The sequence below is a fragment of the Nanorana parkeri genome, unplaced genomic scaffold (genome assembly GCF_000935625.1).
Source record: "Nanorana parkeri isolate BGI_ZX_2015 unplaced genomic scaffold, ASM93562v1 scaffold1440, whole genome shotgun sequence".
NCBI lineage: Eukaryota > Metazoa > Chordata > Amphibia > Anura > Dicroglossidae > Nanorana > Nanorana parkeri.
Window position 1 is genome coordinate 78,895 of NW_017307708.1, and position 12,392 is coordinate 91,286.

Below are 12,392 nucleotides of genomic sequence, written 5' to 3' on the forward strand. Positions count from 1 at the left end.
GCTCTCTAATCAGCCGCCGCTCGCTCCTGAAGGGGGTCCTCTGGAGGCCCCCGCATGGGCCCCCCCAGGCTGAGGCCCCGGTGCGGCCGCACCACCAGTAGTTCCACCACTAAATGGGACAGTGGAGGTAGTCAGCCCGAGGAGGGACACCTTTCAATTTTTGAGAGAATGAGAGTCCATGCTTTACCATGTAAGTAGACAGTTCTGGAGAACATGGTTGCCTGCTGTGTTCCCCCTAAAAGAGATGTAATGCTCCACTAACGAGAGAGGGCTGTTTATGCAGGAAATCTAGATGAAGCAGAGAGACATTTATTTCTCCCCAGAAGGTCTGTGCGCTCTTACTTTGTGCCCACCCAAGCCTGTTGAGGTGTTGGTTCTCACACTCCTGTGATGCTGGCAAATGACTTAGGACAAGGGGTTCCTGTGCCAGATTACAACTTGAGAACAATTGAAAAAGATGATGTCTGTGTCCGTGGCTTGCAATTGGTGAGGATACTCTCCGCACACCTTTCAGCAGTCCCGGCCAATAAACAAAGATGGTGCTTGCAGTAACTCCACGGATGGCACCGTGCAAAATACACAATTGGAAGAATAGGTCACCAGCACTCCAAATATTTAAAATGAATAAGTCCTTTTTATTGGACGATAGTGTCACAAAAGATCAAACAAGAGCCGACGTTTCGGGGCCGCGCAGGGTCCCTTCCTCAAGGCAAGAGATGTGACAATGTGATAACATCCACATACTACATATATACGGAGTGCTGGTGACCTATTCTTCCAATTGTGTCCGTGGCTTGTCTTGGTGTGTTGGAGTTCCCCTGTGACTATGCTGTATGAGGTTATAAGTGTAAATCTCTGATTCCTTAGAATTGGACAGTATACATTGTTTCCCTAACACGCTATTCAAATATTTTTAAATGCAAAAGTTTTGTTCTTACTTGCATTTCTCAATAATATGCAATTATGACTTTTTATATTGCTTTCCTTAATTATGACTTTTTATATTGCCTTCCTTAATTACTATTATATTCTTTTATTATAGGAATAATTATGCTGGCAACAGGAAGGAGAAAATATCTTATTTATATACCTATTTACATTATTGTAATATTTTCCTCACTTTTGAGTGCAAACAATGATCAAAACACAGTAGTGGAGATAAAACAAGGGAAAGTTAGAGGATTTCATCTACCTACACTCTCTGGATCAGTTATAGCCTACCTGGGCATACCTTACGGTGAAGCTCCAACTGAAACACAAAGGTTTAAAAAGCCAGAACCACGAAAACCTTGGCAAGGCATTTATAATGCTACTAAATATGGAAAATCCTGTTATCAAAAGAGAGATGAGGCTTATGCTAGTTTTCCAGGTACAAATATGTGGCAAGTAAACAATGCAATGAGTGAAGACTGTCTCTATCTAAATGTGTGGGTTCCATCATTCAAACCAAAGTTAGCTCATGTCATGGTCTTCATCTATGGTGGGGCTTTTCTTGCTGGCACATCTTCCTTAGAAATATATGACCCAAGCATCTTGGCATTTTCTGAGGACATAATTGTCGTGTCAATGAACTACAGAGTTGGGGCCCTTGGATTTTTGGCATTACCAGGAAACAAGGATATTCCAGGAAATGCTGGCATGTTTGACCAACAGTTAGCCCTTCAATGGGTCCATGAGAACATTGCTGCTTTTGGTGGAAATTCCAACAGTGTTACTCTCTTTGGACACAGTTCTGGAGCTTCATGTGTAGGCTTTCATTTACTTTCTCCTGGAAGTCAAAACTACATCAAAAGGGTCATTTTACAAAGTGGCTCTGTTAGTGCACCATGGGCAATTAACACTCATAAAAGGGCAAAGCGATTATCCCTGAAACTGGCAGAACTTCTAGGATGCCCTATTAATGATGAAAGTGCAATGGTAGCTTGTTTTCAAAATATAGAAGCTACAAAAATAGTTGAAAAACAATTTTATGTTGAAACCATACACCCCTTTGCCCTTACACGAATAATACCCATTGTGGACTATGACTTCATTAGTGATACACCATCTAATGCTATAAAAGAAGGTTTAAAGAAAACAGAGATTTTAATAGGTGGGACCAAGGATGATGGAAATCCTTTTGTAATATGGGGTGCTCCAGGCTTTAGCAGGGAACATGACAGCCTTATAACCACAGAAGACTTGGTCAAAGGAGTTACAAGATTTTTTCCAACAGCTGGAGACCTTGGAACTGAATTAATTTTATTTGAATATAAAGACTGGGAAGATAAAGATAGCAAAAAGAAGAACAGAGAGGCCATGGAACTTATTTTACGAGATTATTACATGATTTGCCCAATGAAGCACTTTGCTCAGGAAATATCAAAACACAAACATAACATATATTTCTATGAGTTTGTTCATCGTTCTTCTCAAGAGGTCTGGCCAGAATGGATGGGAGCTCTTCACGGGGCCATTTTGCCATTTATGTTTGGGAAAGCACTCATTGAAGAAGGAAATTTCACAGAAGCTGAACAAAATCTTAGCAAACGAGTTATGAAAGTGTGGGCCAATTTTGCAAGATATGGGTATGCTATTTGTTTTTGAATTAAACAATATAAAAAATGGTTTAAGAAATAATAAGGACAGGATCATTCGATTCTGTACAAAAAAAGCATGTTGGATGAAACCGTAGCTTCCACAAGGCACGTTAAATGGTTTTATGTCAGTTTTATTCATTGAGTTTATTTATTTATTTGTTAAAGTGAATCTCTTTCCCCCAATCTTCCAATAGGGACACTTGTTCAAGGGACAGCTATCTAAAATAGGAATTACCTTCATTTTGCGAGATTTCCTCTAACTCCCTGTTTCATCTCTGGGACAGGAAAGAAAAGGTTGTTCCAATAAAGTTTATCCAAACCCAAAAAATGTTCATATATTGCAGTCAATGCTTTTGGATGTATTAGGTTTCTTTTTCCTTTATTTTCACCTGGTGATTCTGTAGCAGAGAACAATTTACTCATCATGCTTAGATGCAGGCACAGGACTTTTTAACTCAATTTCCCATTACTCCCTGGGTCCCTTGTTATGGGGAATTAAGTTCCTCAACTCCCCTCCCTCAAAAGCCTCAGAGCAGCCACACTTGATACGGCAGAGGTATCTGGGCAAGTGATCTGCAGGAATGTAACTAAGTGGAAGGCCCTTTTGTCTGGGATGGGAACAGTGGCGGAACTACCGCCGGTGCGGGCGCACTGGGGCCTCAGCCCAGGGGGGCCCAGCAAGGATCGGTATCCAGCGCCCAGCGGGCCCCTGGTCTCTCCGCCGGGAGTGTCGGATCATCTGTTCATCCGACACTTCCGGTCAGTGTTGTAGCGAAAAAAGTTTTAATACTCACCTGATCCAATCCACCGACAAGCGCAGTGTTCCTCCTCTCCCGCGTAGCGGGAGCGATGCAAAATGCGCAGCCGGCTTCATCGCTATGCTAATAGCTTGTCTTCTCAGAAGCTGCACACAGCGCGCCGGTTTAAATAGTTACCGACACGCTCTGCATGCATATTCTGACAGCGCGAGTCGGGACGCTGCGCTTGTTGGTCGTTCCAGGGATCAGGTGAGTATTAAAGGGTTATTAAACCCTCCGGCTTTTTTGCATATATATAAGGCTAGAAAGCAGTAGATATATGCAAAAAGTTTTTCTTAAAACTTACCCCGTCTTCGCCGCGCGCTCCTGTCCGAAAATCTGAAACTGTTTGAGCGGCCACAAAGCATCTTGGGGTGGGCGCATGCGCAGTTCGGATTCTCGGCCAAGAGACGAGCAGAGACGCAAGGTAAGTCTATGGACGCGTGCACCCGCATGCAGACACTGTGGGACAGGAAGTGCCAGCAATGACAGAGGAGTCAGCGCTGGTTCGGACACCCGCCGCACAGCTGGAGGGACAGATGAAAACATCAGGAAAGAAGATCGGATTAAGAGACATCACTTAAGGTAAGTGCTAACATTACCATTGGGTGGAGGGATAAAAAAAATTGACTTTATGGTCACTTTAACCACTTCCGGGCCGCAGTACGTCTATAGACCGCGGCCCGCAGAAGTGGTTAAAACAAGAACACCGCTGTTTCAGCAGCCGTGCTCTTGGTACCGCTTTTACCAGCAGGCGATTGCTGTATGACTTACAAGCAATCGCCTGCTGAGGACTACAAATCTCAGCAATACTTTATACAGAAATGCTATTGTTATAATAAGTATTGCTGGGATGTGTAGTCCTCTATAGCCTGTGCCATTATGCATTGCTGTAAATATTAGGGATGCACCGTATATCGGCCGCCAAAACATATTGGCCGAAAATGGCACTTTTGGCATAATGCCGAAAGTGCAATTTTTCTGCCGAAAAAGCGGCACATCCCTGCTATCTTTTTTCCCTGCTGGGCGCTGCTCTGTGTCCCAGCGGGGAGGAGAGAAAGTGACAGCCGGCCGAGCGCTGCGGAAGGATAGCGCTGTGTTTGTGGGTTTGTTCTTTAGTCCCTTTGTTCCTTAGGTCCGCCACTGGATGGGAAGCACCACTATGGTGGTCACAGAGTTCTGCCCAGTTGTACATGGCCCAAGCCTATTCTTACAACTGCCAAAATACACTCTAACACAGGCACAGTCATTGGAGGCGAGCTCCTTCCCCAAGAACAACCTCTGCAGTCTGTAGGCTCACCTGCTTTGGTTCCCTTAGCAAACCTTTCTGGGATCCCTTGCCTCAGTCACCCAGGCATAGCCTATGAGTGGAATCCTCAGCACTTACTTTACCCCTTTTAGCTCAGAGCTTATTCCAGGACTACTAGCCCTCACTGCACAAACAGAGCCCACACTAGTGAACACCTTTCTCCATCATCCCAGCATATAAGAAAGAATGGGTTTACATAAATAAAACTCAGGTTTTACTGCACAAAACTGACAAAGTCAAGAAAATTGAAACATTCCTTCTATATTCCCGTAAAGTGGTAAAACATGTTATTCTTGATGATGAACAAAAAAATATATCTCGACTTTGTCTTTCGTTTACCAGTGTTCAAATGGTTCCCAAAATTAGGGTGCTCTCTCCAAGGCTAATTCCTTACTTAGAGGTACTAGCAGCTCCTGACATAGGTTGGTTTATACCCGTGGTGACAGGGGAAAACCCAGCCACTCAGTTGCAGTAGAGTCCCCAGACCGTAACTAGTCCCACCCACCTGTTTTAATACATAATTTAGCAAGGGAGAGTGATTGACAGGTCTACTGTCTCGTACACAAAGGGTGGGATCTAGCCTTAAGAGGTCTTGCACCTTGTTACAGCCAGGTGAGAGTCCTTCCACTTTCAGAACTAGCATGCAGGCAGCCTGGCACACTCCTTATAACATGTAGCTTATTAAGAAGGCCAGGCTACTGAAGGGAGCACCTCCCACATCACTCCTGCATTTCCAGTGGGGTGGCCCTTTGTCCTCAGACCTTAGATTCCTCCAGCTGTAAGCCTGTGTTTCAAGAGCTACCCTGCACTTTATTGAGAGGGATGCTGTTTATGAAGAAGCTAGTGATTCTGTGTATGCAGTGTATGCCTGCTCTTTGCCATCCTGAACCTGTTTGCATGATTACCTGTTTAGTAAGTGATCAGAAATATGAATATGCAATGTAAAATAATAGCTGACTATATATATATATATAATCATGGCTAAAAATATTTGCACCCCTGCATTTCTGTCAGATAATGCACCACTTCGCGCAGAAAATTGTTGGAATTACAAATGTTTAGGCATTCTCATGTTTATTTCTTTTGTGTGTATTTGTATGACACAAAAAAGTTGAGAAAAAAGCCAAACCTGACACATTCCACGCAAAACTCCAAAAATGAACTGGACAAAATTATTGGCACCCTCAATTAATATTTGGTAGCACAGCTCTTAAAAAAAAAAACCCTGAAATCAATTGTTTCCTGTAACCATTAATGAGTTTCTTATACCTCTCTACAGGAATTTTGGACCACTCTTCTTTCGCCAACTGCTCCAGGTCTCTCAGATTGGAAGGGTTCCTTTTCCCAACTGCTGTTTTGAGATCTCTCCACAGGTGCTCTATGGGGTTCAGATCTGGACTCATTGCTGGCTAGTCCAGTACTTTCCAGCGCTTTGAAACCATTTCTGGGTGCTTTTTGACATGTATTTTGGGTCATTGTCCTGCTGTAAGACCCATGACCTCTGACGGAGACCCGACTTTCTGACACCAGGCCCTACATTGCACCCCAAAATTCTTTGGTAGTCTTCAGATTTCATATTGCCATGCACAGGGCTCAAAATTTCAAGTCCTGAGCTACTAGCCAGGCCTTAAGAGTTACTCGCCACCAGTCGCCCCACCTGACCCCTACCGTGCCCCGCCCTTAACTCCGCCAGGTCAGTGGTGTGACACAGAGAACAGACATCAGTAACAATGCAGAGTGCAGAGGCCAGTGGTGTGATGCAGAGTACAGAGGACAGCAGTGTAATGCAGAAAAAAGCAATGTATCCTCCATGTCCCAGGTGTCCTGCTTCTCCCGTGCTGTCCTTCCAGCCAGTAGCAGCTCTGCAGTCTTCCTCCCAAGCTTATGGCAGCTGAGGTGGGCGGAGGATGTGTATGGGCCAACTCTAAGCAGTGTGAATGAGGCCTTAGTGTTGCAGGGAAGGCGGGGTCTCAGATGGGCTGTAAAGGATCTCTGGTGGGCTCTGCAGGGTGTCAGGCTGAGACCACCATAGACCCTGCACAAGTGGAAATTTTGAGCCCTGGCCATGCACATAGTCAAGACATCCAGTGCCTAAAGCAGCAACCCCAAAACATCAGTGAACCTCCACCATGTTTGACTGTAGGGACTGTATTTTTTTTCTTTAGAGGCCTTATTTATTTTTCTGAAAACAATAGAATGATGGGCTTTACCAAAAAGGTGTAATTTTGTTTGCCTGTCCACAGCACATTCTCCCAAAAGGATTTTTGCTTCCTTAGGTAAGTTTTGGCAAACTCCAATCTGGCTTTTTTATGTTTCTGTGTCAGCAGTGGGGTCCTCCTGGGTCTCCTACAGTAGCGCCCCTTTTCATTCAGATGGCGACATACAGTGCGAGCATGCACAGTTGTACCCTGTGCCTGAAGGTCAACTTGAATTTGTCTGGAAGTTGATCGAGGGTCTTTATCCAACATTTGAACAATCCTTCGTTGTAATATTTGATCAACTGTTCTCTTTTGTCCCCCTCCAGGGAGATTAGCTACAGTGCCATGGGCTGTAAACGTCTTGGCAATGTTGCGCACAGTGGACACAGGAACATTAAGATCTCTGGAGATGGACTTGTAACCTTGAGATTGTACATGCTTTTCCACAATTTTTGTTCTCAAATCCTCAGACAATTCTTTGCTGCTCTTTCTCTTCTCCATGCTCCGTGTGGCACAACAGAGACACAATAGAAAGGTTCAGTCAATTTTTCACCATTTTAACTGGTTCTATATTGTCAGCACCTGTTCATTGATACAGGTAAGTTTAATTACAAATTACAGGAGAATCACAAACTTGGAATGCAATTATTTAGTGCAATTTGGAGAAAGTGCCAATCATTTTGTCCAGTCCATATTTGGAGTTTTGCGTGGAATGTGTCAGGTTTGGCTTTTTTTTCTCAACTTTTTTGTGTCATACCAATATTTAAACCCTATGTAAAGCCTCCTAAGGTGACACTAAACTGAGGAGGTAAATCTAAAAAATGCATTCAGTATACCTAACTATTAACAAAAATGTGCCTTATTTGTGTATCACTCGGCTGTAGTTTCTCAGACCATATCTGAATTTGTGCTGACACTGTCCTTCCTTCTGGAGGGCGGCTTTGTTCCCCATGGTCCCTGTGTGTGTTGTAATGTAGCCACCACTCCAAGCTCGCTCCCATGATGGATTACAACCTAAAGTTTAGTTAGTTAATTTGTATAGAAGTTATAGTCTATCATGGGTGCAAACTTGGAGCAGTGACTACTTTACAACACACACAGGCACCATGAGGAACAAAAGTAGCCACCCTCCAGAAGGAAGGACAGTGTCAACACCAATTCAGAAATTATTTGAGGATCTACAGCCAAGTCATACACAAATAGGGCACATGTTTGTTAATAGGAAACTTGAATGTATTTGTAAGATTCAACTCCTGAGTTTAGTGCCCCTTTAGGAATTTATATGCTAAAAATGATTGGTTAATCCCAGATTTTTTTTCAACATTACTTTTCTTTTTACTGGCTTTTCAGAATAGCAAACAAGAAAGGTTTTAGTGCAGAATAACACTTTTAGTAGTTTGATAGCATCTTTTCATAGATATCTGTACATCAAACCAAAATAAGGGACAGATGAGGAGGGCACAGGGACAAAGGGATTTGGTTCCAAAAGAGGGACAGTTGGGAGATGTGTGACTAGCAGAATGATGAGAGTTTGCTGAACATTTGCATGTATTCTCCTGTTATATCCTAAACAAATCATGTTGTATTTTTAGGTCAGCTGTTCACAAAATCATCAGTCTTATTTTAAATTTTCAGAACACCTCATAATCATGAAGACAACTTTATTTGGCCTCTTTACACTAATCAAGATGAGAAATATGTAGTCCTAAAGACTGGTTCCTGGGAAGTTAAAAATAACCTTTATTCCAAACGTTGTCAGCTTATGAATTCTCTCCTTCCTAAACTTGTCAGACAACTAGGTAAGAGACTCCCGTTACCCTAAGGAGAACTATGGGGAAAAGCCCTGACCCCATAGTTCTCCTTTAAAGAACATTTCATGCTGAATTCAACACAAAACGCAGAATGAAAATATATGCAGTACAAAAAAAAGGTATGCAGGAAATACTGTAATGCATTTACGGTTTCAATGTACTATCAGTATTTAGTAGGGTAGCCTTTATTCTTTAAAACCACACCACAGTGACGTCTCATTGAGCCAACAAGTATTTGAATCTCTGCCTTCATTATTAAGTGGTGCCAGGAAGCAATTATAGCCTCAATTACTTGCCTTTTATTTGATAGACACCTCATTCATACAAGGCTTTTCGGGGAGCTGAATCCTGCTCAAATAGAAATGTGTATTGTTGGGAAATAAATCACTGAGGGAAGGTATCAGTTTTGGTTCCAGGATGGTGTCAATGTATTTTCTTGCGTTCAACGTGCCGTCAATTACATGAAGGGGGCCAGCACCATTTGTTGCCATACATGCCCAAATCATAACGCTTGTTGGTTACTGTGCATAGGCCTCCATGCAGTCAGGATGTAGTGTTATGCATTGTGGTTTGCAGTTACAGCACAGTTTCTTTCCATTTTCACTTATTAATTGTAATTATTTTTTGAATGAAGAAACTGAGGACACTTTATAATTGACAGACTATTATGTGATATTATGGAACACTGAATTTTATAGGACACTAATTATAGCACCGTTTTTCGTGTGGACCATTCACTGCGGTTTCAGCACAATTCTTTGTATTGGTGATTTATGCACTGTTTGTTATGCAGATTATTCATTGTTGTTATAGCAACAATAAATTGAGAATCCAGAAAAAGTTAGGTACAAAAATGTATTTAGTGCATGCTGTTATGAAAGGTCTTCTGATTGTTGAGTAAACCCTCCAAAATGGTATATTATGTAATAACTAAAGAGGGAGCTCAATTATTTTCTAGCAGGATAAAAATATAATATTACATGTACAGTAATTGCCAAATGTTTGCCCTGTATTGTTTAAACTTGTTTTTCACTACAGGAAAAACATTTGATGGAAATTTGTGGAGTGACCCAGAAAAATCAGAGGACACTTGCTTTAAGGATGAGATTTCAGGAGAAGAGTCGTGCAGGTCAACCTTAGATTAAAAATTCTTCGTTAAAGCTGAACTCTGGGCACAAAAAGTTTCATTTAGATATAGTCCTCAACAAGTACTGCCTACAGCCTCCAACAGATGTCAATGGCTGCACATGGCTATATGCTTTTATACGCCAAACCTGCATAAAACGCATGCATGTGTATTGGCACACAAACCTGAATGCAGACTGTCTGCCTTCAGCATTGTGCTTATGTGCCCATCCATGCGTTTTATGCAAGTTTCATTGACTTCTATGGGAGGCTGTACGCAGTTCCTGTGGCTCCCTGGTGTGGAAAATATGCATGCGTTTACATTTTACTGGTTCAGCCGCCTGTGTACATTAGCCCTTTAAGTAGCAGTGACATCAACACTGTGCTGTAATTTCCCTGTGCAGAGGGCAGAGCTGTGGGAGGGACTCAAAAGGCCCCACCCACTGCAGGCTGGCTGCGGAATACTAGAAGGGGGGGCAAATACAAGACCAGTTACCTTGCAAGGAGCGAGAACAGTAATGACTGCTCTTTAATAAAATATGCTCTTACACACAGACAAAGTTTCATACTGGATTAACGCACACATCTGGAAGAAAAAAGTAAAGCACACCAAGCTACATAAAGGGAATATTTGCTTATCCAAGAGTTCAACTTTAAAAGATATGGAGCCCCACAATCCAATATTTATATCATAATGAACACTAATTTATATAAAGGACCTGTATGCTATATATGTGGGATAAAAAATGAATGATCGGGCATTTTAAAAAAGTCACTCTGTTGTTTTTTTTTTACTACACATGTTTTTTATTTTTTTACACACAAATTACATTTGTGGATCTACATCTCTACCAAACCTTGTGTCATTGAATGGATGTGTGTGCTCTATTCTTAAGTGGGTTAAGGAATTTCCTAAACCAGAACTTTTTGGTTGTGTTTATTAATGTTTAGCACTGGCTTTCCAAAATTATGGGTAGATAAATATAATTCAAAGAAAATAATGTTGTATTAGATCTGACGCTTCTTGCTAATACAAATACTGTAAGTGCTCATGTTCACAAAATATGTTCCATGGAACACATTATTTTCTACTTTATTATAACTATATACAGTGGATCAAAAAGTCTTCACACCCCTGTAAAAAATGCAAGGTTTTTGAGATGTAAAAAAAAAAATCAGACCAAGATAAAGCACTGTACAATTTTTGCCACCTTTAAAGTAACCTATAACCTATGCAATTCATTTCAAAACAAATTGAAATCTTTAAAGGGTGAAAAAGAAAAAGAAAAAACCCTGGCAAGGCCATTCCAAAACTTTGATCTTCTTCTAGTGAAGCCATTCTTTTGTTGATTTAGAGGTATGCTTTGGGTCATTGTCATGCTGAAAGGTGGAATTCCTCTTCATCTTCAGGTTTTTAGAGTCCTGAAAGTTGTTAAAATTGACTGATATTTGGAACTGTTCATAAGTTCCTCCACCTTGACTATAGCTCCAGATCCAGCTGATGAAAAACAGTCCCAAAGCATAATGCTGCTACCACCATGCCTCACTGTGGGTATCAGGTTCTTTTGGCAATGTGCAGTGTTATTGTGCACCAAACATACATTTTGGAATTATGGCCAAAAAGTCATTCTTGATCTCATCAGACCATAACACATTTTCCCCCATGCTTTTGTCAGATTTAATGTAGGTTTTTGCAAATTGTAGCCGGGCCTGGATGTTTTTCTTAGTAAGAAAAGGCTTTTGTTTTGCCACCCACAGCCCAAACTGAAGAATGTGGGAGATTGTTGTCACATGTAGTAAACAACCAGTACTTGCCAGAAATTCCTGCAGCTCCTATAATGTTGCTGTAGACCTCTTGGCAGCCACCCGGACCAGTTCCTTCTTGTTTTTTCATCAATTTAGCAGGAACGTCTAGTTCTTGGTAATGTGACATATTTTCGTCACTTGTTGATGACCCTCTTTACTGTGTTCCATAGTATATCTAATGCCTTGGAAATTTTTTGTACCCTTCCCTTGATTGATACCTTCCAACAATGAGATCCCTTTGATGGTTTGTAAGCTCTTTGCAGACCATAGCTTCTATTGTTAGAGGCAACTAAGTATACGTCAGAAAAATCCTATTAGAATAGCGTAACTTTATATGAGCCTAATCAGAGTCACTTATGGCAGATGTGTACTGACTACTATTTAACATCAGTTTGAATGTGATTGGTCAATGCTGAAGAGGGTGTGTACACTTAGGCAGCCACATTGTTTTATTTTATTTTTTTCCCAACTAAACAAATTCAGTTTGTTTTATAATTGAATTGTACAGATCATAGGTCACATTGAGGCCCGGTTCACACCATCTCCCGTCTGTTCTGGAACGGTTAGTGGCAGGAAAGCAGTGGATTACATAGTGGAAGCCGCCCTGTGTTTTGGGGCGGGAGGGGGCGTGGTGGTGCCATTCAAGTCAATGGCCCCGCAGACACACCCGGGTGAATGCCAGGTACAGTAATGCCCATGGTCCGGTCCAATCGCGATAATAGTGCATGCGATCACACCGGAATACAGGCATTGCTGTGCGACGTGTT

General features: G+C 41.9%; 1 protein-coding gene and 1 long non-coding RNA gene across 2 annotated transcripts; one reads left to right on the forward strand and one right to left on the reverse strand.

Moving 5' to 3' along the window:
* Positions 1–383: 383 nt before the first annotated feature.
* Positions 384–11,511, reverse strand: LOC108798272. Its single transcript, XR_001941940.1, has 3 exons — positions 11,412–11,511; positions 5,404–5,410; positions 384–393 (listed from the first exon to the last, which is right to left on the reverse strand). It is a non-coding gene; the product is annotated as an uncharacterized LOC108798272 (long non-coding RNA).
* On the forward strand, positions 1,048–9,841 carry LOC108798271 (cholinesterase-like). The gene is made up of 3 exons (XM_018570003.1): positions 1,048–2,567; positions 8,519–8,682; positions 9,733–9,841. The coding sequence occupies exons 1-3, from the start codon at positions 1,051–1,053 to the stop codon at positions 9,837–9,839; spliced, it is 1,788 nt and encodes a 595-aa protein (XP_018425505.1). The 5' UTR covers positions 1,048–1,050; the 3' UTR covers positions 9,840–9,841.
* Positions 11,512–12,392: the final 881 nt, after the last annotated feature.